Genomic DNA, 22,435 nt, shown 5'->3' with positions numbered 1-22,435 from the left:
GGCCCCCCAGCCAGTGAAAAACCTTATGTGGTCCGTTCCATGTCACCTCAGACATGACATTGTGGCATCCATCGCCCTCCAGCTCCAGCTTGAAGCGGCCATCCCAGCTCGCCCGCCAGGCAGTCGGCATCCCGTGGCTGTCCCAGGTTTCACCACTGCAGAGACACTTGATGTCCCTGACCCCCATCAGCAGCACGGCCAGGACCTCTCGCTTCCCTATGACAGACTTGCTTGCAATTTTGATCAGTGAGGGGGAAAAAAATAAAAACAAAAACCAAAAAACCAAGAGGAAATAAAGATGCTCTCCAACTATTTTAGTTCTGCTCCTCAGCACTAAGATAAAAAATGGAGATGGCTGGGGGAGGGAGAGAACCCACTGCAGGACTAAGACTTTTAGCAGAATTTTCAAAAGTCAAAAAAAATCTGTTGTTTTTTGAAGAAAACTCTTCTCCTCTTTCCCCATGCAAACCAAAATTAATTAACACTTTTTCACAGATGTTAAAAAAGCTATTTGGTTTTTTTAAACATCTCCTCCCACCCCCCCCACCCCCGAGACACTTTACCAAGACCAGCTTCCAAAAGCAAAAAGTTGTCATTAAATCCTTTTAAACAGGTCTAACAGTCAGTATTTGTTTCTGGAAGGGATAAATAAACACCAGGATTTCCTACCAAAGCTGGACAAAATACTACACCTATAAATTCCTAAAGAGATGCCGTTTCCTAATTTCAACTCTCGTTTGAAACACGGCCAAACACAGAAACACAGAATTTATCAAGAGTAGCTGTCATGAGGAGAAAGCCAACTAACTTCTCCCAACTAACTTCTCTGAAGTAACCTGAGTAGCCCCTCAGAAAGGGAAGGCATGTGACGAGCTGCAAGTTACATTCACCTCACTGATTAAAACCCTGGAAAACCTCAGCCGACAGCAAAAAGCCAAAAGCCACTTCCCCTTCTGCAACCCCTTCCGATCCTTTCTTCTTCACCCTCCCCAGGGGCAAGCCCGTTACCTGGCCGGTCAGGGTGAGGTTCAGCCTCCGCTGAGGCATGCTGATTATTCACAAGAAAAGCAAAAACCGCTGGGTGCAAACATAACCGTGGCCCCACGTGGCACCTACATCCTCGGCGCAGGTACCCATGCTGTGGTGCGGCAGCACCGGCTCTACCTGCCCTGCCACGCCAGCAGCTCCGGGTGCCGGCTGGAGAACGGGGCCGTGGCGCAACGCCGGCTGTGCACTGCATTGGCGTCTCCCGTCTCCACGCCCAGCTACGCAAAATCCAAATCTGGCTGCGCACAGACGGAAGGGTAAAATGACACCATCGACTTCTGGTTAACCTGCATTTCGGGATGTCACAAGGGCCACTGTCACGGACAGATCTGTCAGCCCACTGAAATTATAGAGGTGACAGTGTCTGCTGAACTCAGGCTGGTCTTTTAATAACTGTGACTCACAGCTGGGACTTATCTGCTGTCAGCCAGAGCCTCCATACCTGCAAGCACACCCTTCCAACACTGAAAAGATGGAGAAAGCACAGCCTTCAAACACGCATGGGTAAATGAATGAGAACATCTCCATCAGAATTTCCAACACAAAAATGTTTTTAAAGAGGAGCTTTTTGATGTGGATGCCTTTTATCCAGAATACCAATACCTGTATCTTCGCAGGCAGCATCTGCCCTGACTTAGTTATGAGCTTCACAGGCATTTCAGGCCATCATCTCGGTGTTTTCAAGCCCAAGACTTATCTTCTTGTGCCCTATTCCTGTGTTTAGTTTCCTGAGAAGGGTCCCAAGTAACTGGATGGTATCTTCCTCCTTCTCAGTTTTGGTTCACTTTGCAAATGATATTTGCCCACGACAACGGAGACCACTGACTGGAACATGGCTCCAAGGACATGCCTGGGGAATTGAGGAAACAGGTGCAAATTCACACCCGTCTCAGACCACACCAAACTTGTCAGCTCTTGCTGCGGTGGCTCCCATGCATGAAGAGACCTGGGAGCTCACTGCAGACGTGTGTCCCCCTGCTTTCAGAGCCATGGCTAGCTCGGTGTTTCCCCAGAGCAAGTGCTCTTCTCTGCAGAAGACACTCCACGATCCAAGAAGGAGAGGTATTCTTTGAAAGCTGGAGTTATTTCAAGCTCTAGACTATTAGGACTACCAATTAAAATCCTAAAGCAGTTGTCTGCCCTGTCTGCTTCCATAACATATGGCACAACGAATACATTATAAAAATTTTGCTGCGGGATCCTGATTCATCTAACTGAAACTCATTGAGACAGTCGTAATTAAAATATTTTTAAACGGGCCACCACCAAAGTCTGCGGGCAAATACCCGATTTTATATGCATGTTTACAAATACCACAGCTGTGTCTATGTTCTATATGCTTATCTCTACTTAAAACCAACTAGTCATGGCCAAGCAACACTGATGTACATGTTTACTTTCAAACTGGTGAGTAAATCCAATGGATTCATTCTCACCCCTAACCTGCATTTAGGGAAATACGAACACAAAGCATGTCAGCACCTGTGCAATCATTCTGGATTTGGGGTTCCAGATTGACGGATGTGCTAGCAAAGGTGCCTTAAAATCAGTTCTGGTCACTCTTTCAGCACCTGGAAATCCCCACAGACGGCGGTGCTGACGCAGCTGTCCTCTCGCAACTGCCTCCCGTGCACTGGCTTCAGGGATTGTGCACTGCAAGCCAGCACAGTGCCAGCACCCACGGAAGCACCTTCTAGGCAGCTCTAAAGCATGTGATTGCCTGGGCCAACATCTTGCATTTACACAGCACCCCACACCTACTAATACCCCAAATCGCTTTGCAAGCTTCATGGGTTTGACGTGTCTGTGGTAAAGAGCACAAAGCACCCACTGCTGAGACGCATCAGATTTTTAGTAACAAATCCCAATTCTTTAGCCTTGCCTAGCAATAGCAGACAACAGCCAGTGGCAGGAAGTAAGAACATAATAATAATAATTCAAAACCACAGAAGAAATTTAGATGCTTGAGGCAGGCTTTGGCCAACACACATTCCAGATGAGTGTTTGGGAGATTATACGTTAAAACTGACACTTCCCTTCTGAATAAAAATATTCCAGAGTAGCGATTTCAATCTTCTGCAAAGAACAAGAAACACTAAAAAGCTCCTTTCTGTAGGAATACGTTTTCCTCCTGCCTTCCTTGACTGTCTCCGAAAGAATTAGGAGCAGTTCTTTCCTGCAGACACTGTAATAACGTATGCACCCAGAGTACGAGTAGCTATCAAATAAAATCCCCCCAAAACTCTGCCAAATCAATACAGCATCAATTATTTTCTTCCATGGGATAAAGACGTGCCAGTCATGCCTCTTCCATTTTTGTCCTCAACCTATTCCTGTAAAGATAAGTTATCAACACAAACCAGCTCTGGTAAATGCTCCACTTCCCAGAGGTCTGTCCAACCTGTTTGCGGGATCTGGTTTTGAACGCGAACAAAAATGTAGATTGAAAGGTCCTGTTGCCCTCTGGACCTCCAGTTTGCCCATATGTGTTTTAAATAACTGTTTACCATGGTTCCACCTGAACAGTTACACAAAATGAAATAAGGTTGAAATAGTCCAGCTAGCATGTGACAGCTGAGTCAAGCACAATGGTCTCTTCCAAAGTGGTATAAACCTCTTCCTGACCTGGAGGAGAAAATAAATCAGACTGATCCCAAGAAACAGCTTGTCTGCAAAATGGCAGATGCTTGTACACATCACTTGCATTGTTCATGATCTCTGTAGTCATCCATGTCCACATCCGAATCAAAGAGGGAGTGTCCAGTGTAATCTGTGTCAGGGGTTTGAGAAATACTGTTCCCTTCCTCATCAAATGTTTCTGTCCTTGAATAAAAACTGAAGTCCTGCAAAGGGGAGTAAGTCTTGCTTGCTTCGCTGCTTTCCTCAGATTCATACAGAGTGTTATCATCATCATGGTGCCATTCTGGCCAAAATTTCCTCCTTATTCTTTCACAATACATAGCAAGGTTAATCAGTTCACCTGCAACACAGCACAACAGACTCCAGTAAATACATCCAGTCAACAATGCTCTAACTCACCTACTGATGCAGAAACACGTTAGCACTGTTTGGAAATAAATTGTGCAGGTTCTTTACAAAGAGGTTTCAAAACTGCAAGATCCCATCAATCCTCGTAGCAGCTCTGTTTGTAACTTTCATGTAACTTAAAATACACATTATTATTAACCTACATACAACAAGAAGGGTTACACTGGAACGAACATAAATGCATGTAGCAAAATAACTATCCCAAATTCAACCTCTACAGAAATAAATGAAGACAAGATACTAATACTGTAAGTTTTTCATAGTAAAATTCTTTCTTATTTTGTAGAAACTTGGTTTCTAAAGACAGAATTTGATCCTTTATATACACACTAGTTTACTGAAATACAGTGAATTTGGGTTTTGCACCACCAGATGGCAGCGTTGTCTGCAAAATAAATTCACATTTTAAAGTTTTATATGGTCACTGGCTCACCCCTAATGTTCCTAGCCTTAGTACCTGATGCATTATGTTTATACATACATGTATACTTAGAGTGTGCTTAGAGAAGAAATTACAGAAAACTTCAAAGAACAAAGAAATAATAGCATATTAAAGGGAATGGCTATGTAAAACCTGCACTTAACAACAGCATGAGTAGGTGGATGGGTACAGAGAATCATCCATACTGCTTGGGTATTTGCATCTATGACCATCTATTTATTTTCATTAGAGACAAATTAGTTCAACAAACATAGTATTCCTTCTTGAAAGCCTTGGACCCTTCAGAATTTTATCCATGATTCCCCAGACATCAAGGGGAAGACAATACTTATGTCCTCATCTCAAGTATTTTTTTTCCCCTCACAGTTTTAATAACGAGCAAGACTACGCCTCCTAACTGTTGCTTTAGTAGCTCTCTCTTGCACAGAGTAGACCTACAGGTCAGATTCATTCCTTTTACACCTATTTCACATCCTTTTCCTTCTTAGCTCTTCCCATTCTTCACAGTGGCTGGTTTCATTCTGAAAAGGGATACAAATTCACATGCCTGTACCACCCCACAAGAAAAAAAAGAAAAAAAAAAAAATGTGTGGAGGGAAGGAGTATCTTGGTTTCCAATTCATGCAAAACCACAGTGACTCCAAAGTCAGGCTGGACTTTTTCCTTGCCCAGCATCTTCAATAACAGCAAAGGCTGTAATTTCAGCGGGACAATAGCACTTGCAGTTCTACTGTCAATGAAACTACTCAGTTCAGCAGAATTTGGCTCATGGCCGTGCTTCTGTCTTCTCACACTTTACCAAGCATTCATTCCTTAGAGGCATTCAGTCTTTGCTATGTTAAACAGGGAAAAGATCAAGTACAGAAATAGAAACAATTACTGTGTACAACATTAAAGAGAAAACAAACAAGAATTTTAAAAGAAAACATTACAGGACACAAATGCTACCTCAAAGGCAAGAACAGCCTGCGATGTAGTTGAAGTGCTGCTGCAGTCTTCAAATGCCCTTACAAGGTGCTCCAAGTTTAAACACGGCAAATGCCACCAAGAGCTTTTCATCAGAGATCACTTAAGCTTTCTTACCTTTGATTAGTCTCTCTGGTCGAGTCCCTGGTAGTGTCCACATTGCCTGTGCCAGATGCCCGAAGACAGTGGCATCAACGGTGGAAACGTTTGGTCCCATAATGTACTTCTTGTCACCTGTAAATACAACAGCAAACATTTCTCAACTGGATGTCACTTCTCCCCAGTTAAAAAAAAAAAAAAAAAAAAAAAATTAAAAATTTCCCTGGTTACATTTTTTAGCATTTTTTTTTAACTGAAATCATTTAGCTGAAAAGGTTCACTGGTTCAAAGACAGGGATTCAACGTTGAGTATAGTTCAAAAGCTGTTGCTAGGATTCAGCAGGTGAAATCCATTACTGCAGCTTCCCCTGTGCTCACCACTTCTATAACTAGGCCAATTACAGAGCCACCACTGGCCAAATAACCTCCTCCGCTCATCGCAGCTAGCAGCACATACACGCTGCACTAGTTCTGCTGCATTTGAAATCTTCTCTGCAGCCAGCAGGTGCAGCACGATTTTCTCCTTTGGTGTAAACCCGAAATCTTTCAACCATGGTCCAAAATCACGAATGCACCTGCTGAAGGAAGCTGGCCACCCGGTATCTCTTATGCATACAGATCCAGTTTCAGGTTTCTGATCTGATCACACAAAAAAACCAAAGTCATACCCAAAGCTTTCTTCTCCCACCATTTGTTCAGGCTGAAACCGATGCACCAGTCAGACTGGCAGCGACTGCTCAGAAGTGACCTGCATCTCCAGGAGGAGGACACAGCCATGGGCAGGAGTGAACAGCTCCTCTGACACGCCACCAGCGCAGTGCCCCAACCCCCAAACACTGGTTTCTACCTGGCAGGGACAGCAGGTACGCAGGCAGGCAAGTGAAACAGCAGCTGCTTGGGACTGGCCAGGGTCAGAGGAGGGACATGTCTGCTCCGCACTGCTATTCTGCTTACCTCTCTGGGCATCCCAACGCCATGACAGCCCTAAGCGGCCACCACAGCACAAACAGACAGATAACTATCTAAGACAGGGAAGAAAATCACATTTCAAAGCCACCATTTGCAAAGAAACACCCGGTATAAACTTGTTTCCTCATCACAGGCACAAGACCTGGAGCAAAGACCGCACACAGGGCACGCAGGTGAAACATGCGGTATCGCAGAGGTCAGGTTAGATGGCTGTACTGTCTCTGCCTTGGCCCAAAGTGCTATAAACTGTGAAATGTGGTACGTAACCGAATTCGCCAAATCCAGTTATCCCATCTCCCCAGGGCATTCTTCCCCTGCCCAATATAAGCTGCCTGTAATTCAGCACGTTATTAAATGTTAGGATTATTGAGTGAGTTTAGAAAAACTGTCCAGCAGCAAAATGCATCAAATTCCAGACTACAGTACAATGAATGCTGTCATCCACCTGTACTATAGTATAGCAAAGCAGTCCTCAGGAATAACCAGTAACAACAACCTCCTCTAGCCTGTCAGATGTAATTTTAACATGGAGGTAACTCTCCCCAGCTCTTTCATGGTCGCATCAATCTATGGTTTGAAAACTATGTACAGGGTAAATGTTGTGTCTTTTCAGTATTTATGTGATGTCTAGCATTCTTCATCTCAAACACAGCTCAAAAATTGGTCCCCAAACCACAGTTATATGCCAACACTAGGAATTTAGCACCATACAACCGGACTGAGACTCAATCCATAACAATGTGCTGGGAAGTAATACTGCCATTTCCATCTTACTACAACTAAGGCAGGCAGTGAGTGAGGGCTGAACCATCCTGCTCTTTTGCAACAGAGCGGCTCCCCAGGCACACCACCTGCACCTTCAGGTGCACGGAAACAAAGGGGAAGAGGAGGAAATAGAGCTGTGGTTCACAGAACTGTAAATCTGGTTTTAGGTTACCCTGCACCGCATGACACAGTCTCCATGCACATTTCCTTCTACCAATTCCAATCCGTTCCCAAACTTCCAGTGCAACATTTTTCCAGAAGACTTTCTGAGACCAGGTATCATCTGGTCATCATCATAGTTTTATGCCAGATTACACAGCACCTGTTGTATCAAGGCTGCCATAGTGCTAATCATCTCAAACACCTCGCTGCATCGCCTGGCTAATCCAGCAGAAACGCAGTCACCTGGTCACACTGGACTTGGATCAAATTTGTACTGCCGGGGATTTGAGAGCACACAGCTCTGCTATTTATGAATGCATGCACCAGAGGATTCAAAAGCAGCTACTTCAGCACTGGGTCAAGAAACCCCGGCAAGAGACAGATCTATGAGACACAGGGCTGGCAGGTGACCTGCACCCTTCCACAGCAGCACATACAGCCCACGCAGGCTGCTGCAGGGCATTTGAACTAGCATTAGAGGCTAGCATTCAGGTTAGTCCCACCTCTGCATTTCAGCTCTGAGCCCCCCTGCCCTCCACAAAACATCAAATGCTTTTCAAAAGCCAGTTCAGGCAGCTGCTGCCCTGCAACTCCCTGCTCAAAATTCCCATTTACCCAAAAACCTGAGGCAGGCAGACAGCTGAAAGGGCACTAACATTTATGGGCACTGCTCGCTCACTTGCATCTTTTAAATAATTACCAAAATGTATATTTTTATATATTGCTAGTTCATATGCCCAGTTCCCCCCACTGCCTTACACTACTACCAGGCAGTAGGAAACTACTACAACACAAGGAAATTACATCTGTGGTTTAAAGACTGCAGGACAGAGAGCAAGTGGATACCAGCGGGGCAGGCTGATCCATCACAGGAGGATTAGTTCCAATTTCCACATTTATAAGAGATCTGTAGAAGTCTGTTAGGGAAATAGGTACATGGGAGAAGGAAAAATTATTCTCAAAAATGAAAAAGAAAGAAGAAAAAGCACCCAAGATGTGACTGGGAGTGTCAAAATGAGTGTCACAAGACCTGGCAGCTGCCAAGTTATCATTCTCTGGAAGCAGCTCTTGGAATTTAGAAGTTATTCTTGTTCCCATGTGAATTGTCTCTGTTAAAAAATGGGGAGTATTAAATTAATCTGATATGCCTGGTGACTGACAGCTACAGTTTGGTATATGCAGCTATTCTGCATGATAGGCATCCTTTTTAAGCTCTTAAGATTGCCCTTCAATTAACAGCCAAAATCCCAACTGCTTCCTCTTCTGGGAAAATATAGGGGCACATATACATGGAGGGGAATCTCACAAAGATTTTTGTGCAGGCAATAGGCTGACTGACTGCCTTCTCCTTCCCCCTGTGGAACAGGAGAGTCTCCAGTCAGGCTGGAAGTCCTCATGGCACCTCCTGTCCCCATCCCAGGATACTACTTGGAGGCCACAACCATGAACAGCTGGCTGGAGAAAACCTGAGCATGCTGGTGTTAGTGAAAAATCAAGGCAATTGTAGAAAAGTAGACAAACGCACTGATAATCAAAAGGGGAAATATAATGATTCAAGTAAACGCACACTGACTAATCTGACATCCATTTCAGAGGGGGAGATGAAAAAAATGTACAATATTCAGCTGGTAATGTAGTAAAATAACGGGAATACAGCAGATGCCCATCAAGGCTTTCTGAAGTACACAAGGCACAACATTCTCATCAATAATCTGGAAGTAAAAATAAAATTTCTGCTGATAACGTATGTATCATACAATTAAAAAAATTGATATAGTGAAAAAATACCTTAACCCTTGACGATTTCCAGTGATTTTTCCCATCAAAAACAAAAGTAAGAGACTGTTTGATTATAGCATTTACCTTCACAAGGAGATGACCCAGGCCACCCAGGGAGGGAGGAAGAACTAGGAGAGGCATCTGCCTGCAGGCTGGAATCGGACAAAATCCGATTTGAAACAGGTCAGATTTTGAACAGATTTTGATGGCGATTAACATCTGCCACCAATTACTAATGAAAGTGGTGGCATCTCCACCTGCTGAAATCTCGTAATTAAAACTGGATGCCTTTTAGAAAGACATGCTTCAGCCAGAAAAAAAGACACAGGCCTCAAAACAGCAACCAAGCAGTCTGATTCACAGAGATCTGTCCAGATGATTTAATGATCCCTTTGAACTCGAAACTTTACAAATCTGAGTCAGTATAGACTCCAGAGACAGAAGGATGCAGACTTCAAATAAGCAAACCAAGAGACTTTTACAGGTACTCAGGAACACGTTTCAGTTTTCTCTTGAAGGCTACATCTACTCTTGGCAGACGGGGATGACTTTAGCATAGACATATCCACTGCTGCTCCATTCAGCCTGCCAGCGTTTCCTAGCCAGAACCAGGAGGCTCTGCTGAGCTCCCAAGTCATAGGTTGAACTTGCTGCAGCCCCCACTCCTCTCTGCAACGTACATGGAGCTACACGGTGCCAACCTCAAAGCTACGGCAACAGCAGTCCCACAGTTGAGGGTACCTTGAGCTGGCCACAGCTCTGCAGCAGATGTGCCCAGACCTCTTCTTCTAAAATGAGCTGCTCCCTCCCTTCCTCGCCCAGAAAGAAAAGGGACCTCTTAAGCTCCAAATCCAGGTTTTCTTTGAAGAGGCACTAGAACAGGTAACTTTTTTTGTTAACAAACAAAACGCAGCATGAGAAAGCGTTGACAGAAGAGGAGCTGTCAACAAATCTCCCCCTTGCCCATTGTGCCCATGCATCGCAAGTCTTTTTTCCACCTTGCTCCCAATCCAGCAACTTGGCAGGTTTGTTTCAGAAACCAAAGTGACAGAAAACTCTACTCAGCCCCATCTAGGTCCTCTGCAAATATCTTCCTTTCCAAAACACCTTGGAAGTCCAGAAGCATCTCTCGTCCTTCCCTTTCTCAGCAAGCACTCAGTTTCTGCCTTCTGCTGAGCTCTCCTCACCTTGCTCCCTCCATCCACTCCACACTTACCTATTTAGAGCATGTGCAGTATGTCCTCCCTCCGGAGCACAGGGCAGGGAGGCATTCCTCCTGCCCTCCACTCAGCCACCTCTTTAAAGCGATCATAACAGGGAGCAAGCAGCCATACAGGTACCATCTCTCTTCGTTCCTTGCACAAGGGAGACACAAGCTCAAGGGAAGTCACGATCTGCCCCAAACCAATTCCTCAAAATGCAAATTTTACACAGAAGCACAATATGGTTAGTTCTCAACAGACTGCAAGGCCAGAAGCACAGTGTAGACAGCTCCGGTGCAAATTTCAGCCCGAGCTACACAACAGAAATGAGGCTCGTGGTTCTAGCTAAGTGAGGTCAACCTTAAGACCCTATGGGATCCACCCATGACAACCAAGAAGCCTAAAACCACCTATTTTGGCAACACAGACCCATCTCCTACTAGCAGCTTTAAATAAAACTGCTAACACCAACCAATACAACAAAGTCCAGCTCATCAAAATAACATCTGCAAAGGGTTTTCAAATGGCAGCCTCATAACGATCTATCAAACAGCCATGATTTCCATGAAGAAAAAATGAGACTCCCCCTATAAGAGGTTTAATTCACAGAACTAAATGCTACATTTTCCTAAATTCACATAGCAAAATGTTCTTCCAAAAATCACAGGCCATGTTCTGCTCCTCTAGCTACACACACCCAGTGCTCAGAGAAGAAAGCCACTTACCCCTCTAGAGACACAATTCGGTAGCAAACAGCGGGGAAAGAAACACTGTCCCTGCCAGAGAGAGGATGGCACTGAATGACAGCAGCAGCGCGGACTCTGCCTACTGACAAAATGAGATTATTTGTGTACGCAATCAAGCTGCCAGGAAGTACTCGCAGTTGATTTCATTCTGTGGACAGCGAGCTGTGAACAAACAGAACGCGCGTAACTCGCTGTACATTACCTAGGAGGCCTGCTAGAGTCCGCATGTCCTTCTCCATCAGCGTGTACATCTCCTCCTCTGAGAAGCGGCCAATGCCATGGCCGTACATTTCCCGCTTCACGATCCCTTTGGTCAGATGGCAGAGGATCCACTTCAGCAAGTCGCTGAAGGGGCCAAAAAGTGAAACCATCTTTTGCGTCTCGTGAAGATTTTCCACCCATTGGCAGTAAGCTAAAGTCCTAGAAGGATGCGAAAATAAGTTACAGCAGTGCAATACCCAGACAGCCCATCACCACCCTGCAAAGGCTCGCACAAAGGTTAGGCAGCGAGCTTTCTTAACGCTGAGTGCTCATTGTCCTGATGGAGAGGTAGTTTCCAGTAAAGAGTAGACCCTGACGCAACTCAGAGTGACAGCAGAGAAAACTGACTTTGCAATACTTACGCAGACTGCCCAGTGCTTATTCTCTCAGTAAATCATGACTCACTTCAAGAAAAAAATGAGACTCACACTGAAATATAAAATAAAAGCTGCAGAATTCTGCTAAACTCGCATACAAAAATGCAGGGCCAAAAGTGACAAAAGGATTTATTAGCTAAAGATGATTGACTGCACAAACCTGGGGAAAACAACAACAAAACAGCCCACAAAGAAACCAGTCTTTCCCACCAACCTGTTCTCCTTGCTTTCTATACTGCTGAAACTTAGCCAAGCAGTAACTTTGTCCCAACATAAATATTGTAGCAGTCATTTTCAGAAGATCTCTGCTCTACTCAGAAACTAACAATGACACACTCTTTGAAAAATAAAATTTAAAAAATGAAGGGGTGGTGGTTATTGAGTTAGTTTTCTCCTGTATTTTTTCCTCTCTTCAAAATGTTGATTTTATGAGAGAGACATTTCTAAAGGATTTTGTTGTATTTCAGACTGTATTTCAGCTTTATTGAATAGCAAATATGTTATTTTGAAAGGTCTTTTTATAAAATTTGTCTTACCAGCTGAAATTTTTGTTTCCTACATGAATTTTTGTTCTTTACTAATATTGTAGGCAAACAAAAAATTGATTTGTTGCTGTCGCTACTCAAGAAACTTATGAAAAAAGAAACATTAACTTTTTTAATATCTAGCATCTTCTGACATTATAAAGAAACCAAAAAGACCATATGACTTTTGTCACCAAGTTCAAGGGATGTTGGAAAAAGGACTAAAGACACCTCAAAGTAGACATGACAAACATATGAAGCCAACAGGGTCTCAGAAACACCGGGAGCTGACACCCATATTCCATTATGTTTGTAGCAATTTCCAAACTGAAAAATCTACAAGTGGATTTACATATTTGAGATCATATGAAAACAGGCTCATGGAGACAAAATAAACCAGTGAAGCTAGATTGAAAAGTTGAAATACCAAAAGTTGCAAGTTCATGTTCGCAATTATATTAACTTAATAATCAAATGTTTCCATTTCCAATATAATTACAGCTCAATTTTTTCAGTTTGGAATATGACTTCAGTTTTATCATTGTACACATTTCTAACTGCACATAATTTCCTTAGTGCTGATATGGGTCGCCTAATTCAAGAAAGAAGAAAAACCAAAGCAGCATCTCCTGGAGAACTCCTGTGAATTTTTTTTTAAATGTACATTTTATCAAACTCCTGTATATTATGAACAGAAGTTGAATTCAGCAGTACCATCAGGGAACAACTACGTTTACACCAGGAAAATAGTCTAAACTTCAAGTTTCCACAGATTCTTTACTTGAATTACTAATAACATGCAGTAAAAGGAGAATATTTGGCATAACAGCTGAAAAAAAATCCACTTACAGCTCAAATTTAGAATGCTCCCAACAGAGCGGGTGAAAGGTATTTTAATTCTATTAAAAATTGTCCACTGCAAGACAATGTCTTCTGCTCAAATTGATTTCATTAAAGTCAGTAACAGTGAGGCATGTGCAGGTTTTGCTGCAAGTGCATGAACAGTGAAGAACAAAAATGCACCTGCTATGTTTCTGATGGCTTTTATCCTTAACAGGTTTCTCCACAACCTCTTGCACCGTATTAATATGACAAAAGCATCCCACGGACATTTCACATGCTTCAGTACCACTCTTTGAACAGGGGTGTTCTGCACAATCCTTGTTTGTCAAAATGGATGGATCAAGGCATCATTGGGCAACTCATTGGAGTTCGAAACAAAGCCAGATTTAGCGAGAGGCACCAGCACAAAAGGGGGAATGTGAAGCCAGCGAGCACAGGAGTAAACAGCTACTGAAACTCCAGAAGTATTACCTTTGGCTAGAAGATGTGGTGTGAGACTGCCTTGCTCCAGGAACAAAGGTAAAATAGGATTTAAGAAGGATGGGCTGAGAGCATAAGGGCACTCCACAGAGCAGAACATTTCAGTAGTCGTGTTTAATGGGCCTGGGAAAGGACAAGGTCCCTTGGGCAGGCACAGCTCTGTACGGGAAGAAAAACTCTGGTCTTGATGCGGACACTGGGAATAATTACAAATACTATCTGTATCTGTAAGTTATTATTTATTACCTGAATAAGCTAAGAAAAACCTGCTCTCTGAGAGCACTGCTGTGTGTATCACTGCAAAGACCCTTCTTCCCCAGCATGGCCCTGACCAGCTTCACCTGGCAGCTCTGTAACACAACTTAGTTGCTTTAGGACAACAGGCCTGGCCACGGAAAGCGACAACAAGAAAAAGAAGCCAAAACAAAACCAAAAAAGAAGAGAGAAGCCTCTGCTGCAGCATTTTTTAAGAGTCACCCCAGTCGCACAAGACTAACTCGGCCCTATAGACTTGCCATCGCTGTTGTTCACTCCAACCACACCAGCAAGCTGGCACTGCACCAAGAATTATCAACCACATCCAGGATGGCTTTAATTTCATGAGACGGGATGAACAAGGTTTCCCACAAAGCTAATTAGCCTATACTTTAAAGCAAAAACACATTTTCCTAGTGCTCACTTGCTTGCTCTGGGGCAGAAGGTCTTTGGGTCTGGAAAAGGCAGAGATCAGACGAAGTGTTTCATGATCAGGATAGCAACACAGGAAGAGCAGAACTGCACAGGATTTAGGTAGTCCTGCTCAGGCTAAACCGTCAAGCACAATCTTAGACACCTTCTTGTCACTTTGAATGAGTAAAGTTGTCAGATGTCCCAAATCTCAAATTTACATGGGCAATGACGGCAGCTAAATAGACAACTACAGAGTTTACTCCTAAAATTTTATGGTTCTGAGCACGCAAAGGCAAAGAAAAAAGCAGGCTCCGATTCAGAGAGACAGTTAAAAGCACTTTTAAAACTGGCTTTACAAGCACTTTGTTAAAATAATTTTATTGAAAGGTTCATTAATCTGTGCTTCCTATCAAAACATGCTCCTCTGCATTTAATCCCACCCATCATCCCTCTGCTCAGACTACATTACTAGAGTATTCTTAACATTACAAAAGGTTAGAAAATGTCAGAAATCGGCTAGTCTACATAACCTACTTCAGCATAACTATACATTTTAAACTGCAGTTAGTATTTATAGGATGACGTAATTATTTTAAATATTGGCCTGAACTGAGCATTTTGGGAAACATTAACATTCCCATTTGTGCCAGCACATCTGTACAAGTCTTAGAGTATAAATAAAGCAATAATGCGTTAAAGAGCAATGCTGCGGGAGTGAAGCAAATCTGAAGTCTAAATGTAAGAGCAGCTTTGGCCTCAATACATAAATCAGGAGAGGAGATGGAGAAAGTGACTCATCAACAGCGGCTTGCCTGATTATCCCCAAACTGTCTGAACATCAAGGCAAGGGGAAGGTGTTCACAAGGATGTGAACTGGGGGTTATTTTTCCTATCTGAACCTGTGCAGAGTGGAATTTCTTGATATACAAAAGGATTACAATGAATTCATTCCACAATCAGCTGTAGAAACCCCACCTGCTGTGCGCCATCCCAGAGCAACTGGCTTTGAAGCTGCCAGTGGCATTCAGGCCTCATCATTGTTAACAGCAGGAAAGATGTCGCTCCCGTAATTGGCTTGATGTATTTAAATATATATATTATAAACATATTTTATGTTTAACACATGGCAAGTCTGAATACTGACCAAAGTCACATTCATTTGTATTCTCACACCATGCTTTTCCTGTACTTCAAGCACTCATCACATATGTGATGTTTACATGGTCTTCTTGAAAGACAAAGCAAGAAATGAGTTAAATACGTATGTGTGTGTATACAGACACACACTTATAAATCACTAAGGTTGTGTTTGACAATACAGCTAAACCAATCTAACGGGTTAGTTTGGTTAAGCTGCATATTCAAGGCTTTAGGTTCTCACTAAGCACATTAGTGTCACCGACCTGAGATCCCTCTCCTGAGACTGAAGTGCCAGAAAGCACCTGGCAGCAACTGCTAGCTCTCCCGGCACCAGGAGCTGCCTGGTTTGAATGCCGGCAGTGCCGCCAAGGCCAGCGTGCCAGCGCCAGAAGGACGTGAGAACCTGACATCCTCCAGCCCGTCTTACAGAGAGGTCTGCTGCAGATCACCAAAAACTCCATGCATCCTCAACGCATCCTGAAGATGGCTGTGGGTGCCCTGCTGGTTTCTGAGGGCCCACGGGTCGCTGCAGGCAGTGGAGGCAACCCAGGACAAGCCTTCAGCAGATGACAGAGGTCTGCACCAGATCCAGGACCCGGGGCAAGAGCCACAAAATCAGTCTGCTCCCATCTCTTCCCTGCTGACTCGGCCCAAAACCATTCAGGTTAGCAGACTTTTTTTCTTTTGCCGATTTAAACATAGCAAAAGCCTAATAGTTACGGCATTCTCCAGGGACAGGAGCTCCAGCGCCAGCTCCAAATCAGTCTTGTGCATCTCAGAGAGATGCTCTAATCCCTGCACTAAAATAGGTACACTCACTCGCTTGCTGTTTTTCTGCCTGACCCCTGCCAGGCATCGCAGCCTGGGACGGAGGCAGAGTGTCTAGAGGCTGAGGTTCACAATAGCCCTGCATTGCTCTCAACTCCAGCCAGAGCAGCAATTTCCACCTGTAAGAGGCACTAATTGGTGAAGATGAGCAATTACCTCGGCAAAAGTAAAACAGTTCAGGAGGAGATGCTGAGCACCCACCAGGATTAGCTCCATCCAGAGACAGCAGACCACAGGATGTACTTTGCTGCTTTGGTCAATAAATGTACTACAGTATTACTTATTTATGATGAAGCTACTTTGCATGCCACTGGCAATTAAATGGTATGAATCACATTTTACATCACTGCTTTGGAGGCTTGATTTTATAAACCTTATTCTGCAGAAAGGCGATCACTGTTACAAATTCCTCACCATGGGACTTGAGGACACCATGAACAAACCCTAAGCTTCTGGTGGGAAGTGGACAGGTTGAAGGACCAATGTGAAGGGATCCCACAACCACAGATGCAGTGCTGTCAGGGAAAAAGGCGGTTCTACATAACTAAAGCCTGATTTTATTTTAGTGTAACTACAGGATGGTCAAAGTTGTTACCAGGAATTAAAACATCACAACTGCGATGCTCAGGCTTTGCCTAGTACAGAGAACTGTCATGGTGTAACCTCACCAACGTAGCAAGCCTCTGGTACAGCTACTCAGCAGGGACATACAGGAAGGCTTACGGTTGGATATTTTACTACACTGCAGCAAAAATATATGCCTTAGGGAAACTCAACTGTGTGACTAAACAGGAAATGCAAAAGGGTTATACAGCCAGGCACGCACATCTCTATTCTTACCTGGTCTAGCTTTGCCCACCCATTTCAATGCCACCTCCCTGGTCAGAGCCTGAATGTGCAATACCTGTCCCCCATGCTCCCCTGTGTCATGCCCAGCAGTGCCGAGTCAGCTCAGAGGGAGCCTCGATGGACAGACAACATCTTCACAGAGGAAAGCACAATTTGTAATTGAGACACAACAGCGGTATAAGTTTGTCATCAGTAATGTTACATTTAAAGCAGTTTAGTTTATGGACCACAAAACAACCGACAGTAAGGCAAGGAGATGGAGCATTAGGGGATTAAAAGGCCTTATCTTCCCTTTGGCAGCTATAATAATTGAGGGGGGGAAATGAAAAAAAGTTACATTTGCAGGCTACTTGAGTGAGACTTTTGAGGCTATGGCACTGCGGGTGGGTGTAACTGGTGAAGGTCACACTTCTTGGAAGGCAGGAACTACATTTCTAAACCATATCATTTAAATCTGCCCACTGAATGCTACAATTGTTCCCAGGAAACACTAAAAATTACTTGAAGAGCTATATGTACACATGTTGCTGCTCATCTTCGATTACAAGGTGAAAGAAAAAGCAGGTAAATGCATTCAATTTAAATCACACATTGTTTTGAAGAAAAACAGTGCAACATGAATGCAAGACTTAGTACAACAAGGACTTAAATGCATGCTAGAAAGCAAACTATTGGGAAAAAGCCTTGTGCCTGCTGAGGCAGCCAATGCAGCATCCAAGATGCCATGTCCACCTGCTACTTTTATGAATCCAGACTGAAAAAGGCACTTAAAAAGGACTGAAATGTAAAGTGGCAGGGGAAATCGCAGGTATTCTTTTCAAAGGTGTCAGTAAAACGCATAAAGTACCAGCAAGGTTGTATTTATGTTTTCCATTCATATACATACTTCAGCTTCTCAGGATACTGTGACTAATACTGTATCCTATCAACTGGCAGTGTTGTCAACAATACATATTAACAGGAATATCCTGTGTTACAGGAAAGGCAATAATCCATATTGTAATCGCACACACACATAATTAAAATCAGTAACTGTAAGAACACAATATTCCAGATTCGCTACAAACGCTGGATTTGTTCCCCTAAGCCCCCCAAACCACAAATGTATTCAGGCATCTTGATTTTTTTCTCTTTATTAACAAGGCTGTTTCTATACAGAGGTCACGTGAAACAGGACGGAGGAACAGCCCACTGCTGCTCCCCTCTGCAAAGCTGCAGGCGAAGGGCCTGACTCCTTACCTTGCTTACACAGCATGACAGCTTTTCAGGGGTACTACCCCCGTCTGATACTAGCGTACACAGAAAGAAGCAGCAGTTTTCTAGGGTGAAGGAAGTTGTGAAATTAATAATTGGGTACCCAAGCTTTCTGCAGGAGAAAATAAGCATTCACATCCAAGCACGAGCGCAGGGGCAGATCTGACAGCACAAGAATGCAGCCAGCTTTGCCATGCAAGCTTACCAGTAGAAGTGCTCCTCCACCATTTTTGTCACGGCTCTGGAAACAGCTCTTTCATGTGGACCAAGGTGTTTATTTAAATTCACTCCAAGTTTCTCTTCCAAAAAGTCAATAATGAACTCAGTGCCAGATACTTTCTTGTGATTGTATTCAATCCAAGGCATCTTCCCTTGAGGGGAAAGTTTTCCATCAAAATAGTTCTAAGAAAAAAAAGCAAGTAAACAAACAAACATACAGACAAAAAAGGCCCTTCAGGTTCTGTTTCAATGAGAATAAAGCTTTTAAAGTATTTTGCTGTGTTTTTAAAGGCAACATTATCCAACAAACTTTTTTTTTTTAAAATTAATACTCTAGACTAGTGGTAGCTGTTCAGTCAGAGCAACAACTTTATCCTATATGACAATTCAGATAAAATTATTTCCAGGTCCTGCAAGGTGTTACACGCTTTTATGTTGGATGCCATGTGATGCAGTATTATTTAAGTACCCAGGTTATTTAAGGGGTTGGAGACGCTCGGATCTCCAAGTAGATGGGGTTCGTTATTCTAAACGGGTTTTTAATCACAGGACTGACACCTAAATTTGGCTCTTGCACAGAGCAGCACTTTGCACGTTAAAAGTACTTTATAAAGATTAATTCACTACCTAACTCAGCTAGCTGCATTACCTCCAAGGACAAAACACACACAATCATAAGCATACAATGAAAGGCATATCGTTCCTTCACCGGGCAGGAGGGAAATCTGCCTTTACACGTGCTTTTGCAACTTCGTAACTTAGAAATCTCATACATTCATAGACACACTTGTAACAACTGGGTCTCCAAGAGCCCAGCACCAGTATAGCACTAGTGCACAGCTGAATACTGATATATCTGCTCAGCATAGCACTCACACAGAAGTAGCAATGTATTTTCACCATTTTACAGTTAGAGAAGATGAAACACAGAGATTAGAGAATTTATGTCTCATCTGACAAACACGAGAGGAATTGCTGGCTTTCAAAATGTGATCAGACAGTTGACTTCAATTCTCTCTTACTTCTGAAGGCAGAACTTTCTTCCTTTCTTGTGATTCCTGTCCTCGCATCGTCTTATTTCATGAATAAAAAATCCTAGCTCAGAAAGCCGAATCATAAAGGCTCACAATAAAGGCTCTGCGCTCAGTCTCTGGCAGTCACTCTAAGCATTTCGGGATCTAGCTCCTAATTGCTGGAGGTTCAGGGTTAGCAGTTCTGGACTGACCTGTTTGGGTCTCAAGTATTTACCCTTCTTGAATCCACTACAGATGGATTAAGGTCCTCTCGCAGCAAGGAGCGTACGCCACAACGCGCCTCCAGCCCAGTCTAAGAGCACAGCATCCTGGCTACTGCTCAAAATGCGGACGTGCAACGCACTACAAACGCGCGACCTTTCCTGGAGGCTCTTCCCTTGTGGATGAAAACAGACGAAACAGGTAACACTGCTGGGAAAACAATGCCTTCTGGCTGTAGCCTTTTCTGGGATTTCTGCCCAAACAAATAGCACAGTAGGGACACCGGATTATATAATGTCTCATCTACTGCATCTGCATCCCTGCGTGGGTGAATAAAGCAACTGAATCCACCCACTTGCACGTGTGGGTGACATGAGGGTTACTACTCTGGTCCATGGGAGAAACTCTAAAACTGCTGAACACCTGAAACTGAAAGAAGAGCACTGCCCCATCCTTCCACCTTCCAGACCTTTCCTTCATCAAAAAGGCTCTTTCAGCACTCAGACTGACTGATAGGTTTCCATAATTTTTCATTATGAATTTACTACAGAATCATAAGCTTCTTCTAGAACTACATAGTGTGTCTACATGGCACTGAGCATTGCTGGCTTAATCTTTGTTAAGCCCTTTCAGTATCAGAATTCCCTTCTTGTGCACAAACACTGATGTTTTGCAGAAGCTACTAGACTTGAAGATGTGTTTATTATGTATTGCAATTACTGTAGGCCATATCATTTGCAACCCAGAAAAAAAGCAAGTTCTTGTTATTCAACTGCACATATATGTAAATACATTGCGTAAAAGCTTGTTAGTACTGCATTAATATTACACACTCAAAAACACAAACGAGAGCTAAAGTTATTATAGGAAAGTTGTTTACCTAAACTTATAAAAGCCTTCTCAAGATTTTCATGTTTCCTTACATACAGTTTATCAAACAAAATAGGAATCATCTTTCAATGACCTGAGAAAACCTTAGTCTCTTGACAAATCCTTTATCCTGTTCTTGTATCCACTGTTCTCAAACAGGTATTTTTAGGCTTGAAACCTCGGTACCCTTATGGCTGCTACTAATTGCCATCAAATATTTTATGAATTTTCCACTTAAAAATTGTTCCAGCTGCAAAGCAGGGAAAAGCTGTAGTATTATCGTTAAAAAAACCAAAAACAACCAAACAAAATATCCCCTCATACCTCATAGTACATTTAACGGAGCTGCAGCCCTGCAGCCTGCAAAGCAACAGTAACAAGAGTTCCCCAGAACCTCATTTACAGAGGAATTTATAAACAGAATGGCATAGGGCACTTCTGGGGTAATTTTATAGTACTATCCTGAAGAAATTAGGTTTCACGTTTTCAATTACTGCTGCTTATGCTTTTACTTTTACTCACGTCTCTTCCCAAGGAGGCTACCATCTTCACAGACCTGGCATGAAAACAGCACGTTTCTGCTGTGCTATTTACTTATCAGATTACATAAACACTCAGCTCTTCATATTCGTGAGGGAATCAAGGAACACCCAAAAGATCTCCAAAAGATCTCCACAAGCACCCAGAATGGGCTCTTTCAAAGCAAGCGTTATCAAGAAAAGCATCAAACATTTTCAAAAAACAGCTAGGTACTACGACACCCCAGCCGGGGGTGGGGCTGCCCGAATTATTTTTGATGGAGAACTTGCACCTAGAATGGCAGCTTCAAGAAAACGTAAGCACGTTACAAGAGCGCATCTGTTGGGAGAAATTCAGATGAGAGTAAGGTAGGAACATGTCACCCAATTCCACTTCTCACATGCCATTAAAGCATGTTGCGTAAGGCACAGCACGTTATTCAATAGTCTGATGCACTATAATAAAGTATAAACACAAGGAATCAAAAGAGTAAAAGCAGTCTGACCACCCCGCTGCCTCTTCTTCACCCTGTTTCACCACCCTCCCTTTGAAGCAGCCCCTCCCCGGGAAGGTGATGACCACAGCAAGTCTCCGGAGGTGAGCCCCGGTACCAGCTGCCACCCGCAGTGCCACCGCTTCTCCATCACGGCCCCCACCAGCGCGCGGGGAAGCAAGGTGTTTCCTCCTGCGTCCGGCCATTACCCCCCTACACACCCACCCCGCTGCCCGCTGGGGGGGCCATGGGATAACTCTGTCACCTACAGAGTCCTACGGGTAACACAGCCAGGAGGGAACAAAATAAAAGTCTCCAGGCGGTCCAAGTACAGGAAATTTCATAACTCCAGCTGAGAATGGCGCTGCCTGCTACTGAGAACCCCTCTCCTGCTACCTCCTGCTCCTCTACCACTTAATCCCAGGGCGGCATCCGTACCTTCCTCCGTCCGCCAGAGCCGAACACAGCACCATACTCCTAACACAAGGACAGAAACAGAATCTGCCTCTTACGCAAAAAATGCTGCCTCCTCAGGTCGTAAGCTGAGCTCCACCAAACATACCTCTAAAACCCTACATGGGGTCGGTAAGCCCACGAACACCTGAAGCCCGTGTAAGCTGGCACAGCTAAAAGCAGCAACATGGAGCTC

At 43.6% G+C, this 22,435-nt stretch overlaps 1 protein-coding gene across 1 annotated transcript in view; it reads right to left on the bottom strand.

The window, feature by feature from the left end:
• Positions 1-3,743: 3,743 nt before the first annotated feature.
• The window catches only part of FAXC (failed axon connections homolog (Drosophila)), a gene marked incomplete at its 5' end in the record, with an annotated part of 20,773 nt that continues 2,081 nt past the window's right edge, over positions 3,744-22,435 (bottom strand). The window contains 4 exons of the mRNA XM_009572080.1: positions 3,744-4,027; positions 5,621-5,737; positions 11,428-11,645; positions 18,656-18,852. Of these exons, the coding sequence (XP_009570375.1) occupies positions 3,744-4,027; positions 5,621-5,737; positions 11,428-11,645; positions 18,656-18,852 (816 nt within the window). The remainder of the gene's footprint in view (positions 4,028-5,620; positions 5,738-11,427; positions 11,646-18,655; positions 18,853-22,435) is intronic.

The sequence above is a fragment of the Fulmarus glacialis genome, unplaced genomic scaffold (genome assembly GCF_000690835.1).
Source record: "Fulmarus glacialis isolate BGI_N327 unplaced genomic scaffold, ASM69083v1 scaffold15812, whole genome shotgun sequence".
Classification (NCBI taxonomy): domain Eukaryota; kingdom Metazoa; phylum Chordata; class Aves; order Procellariiformes; family Procellariidae; genus Fulmarus; species Fulmarus glacialis.
The sequence above is the reverse complement of the archived record's forward strand: the minus strand, read 5'-3'. Positions and strand labels throughout refer to the sequence as shown.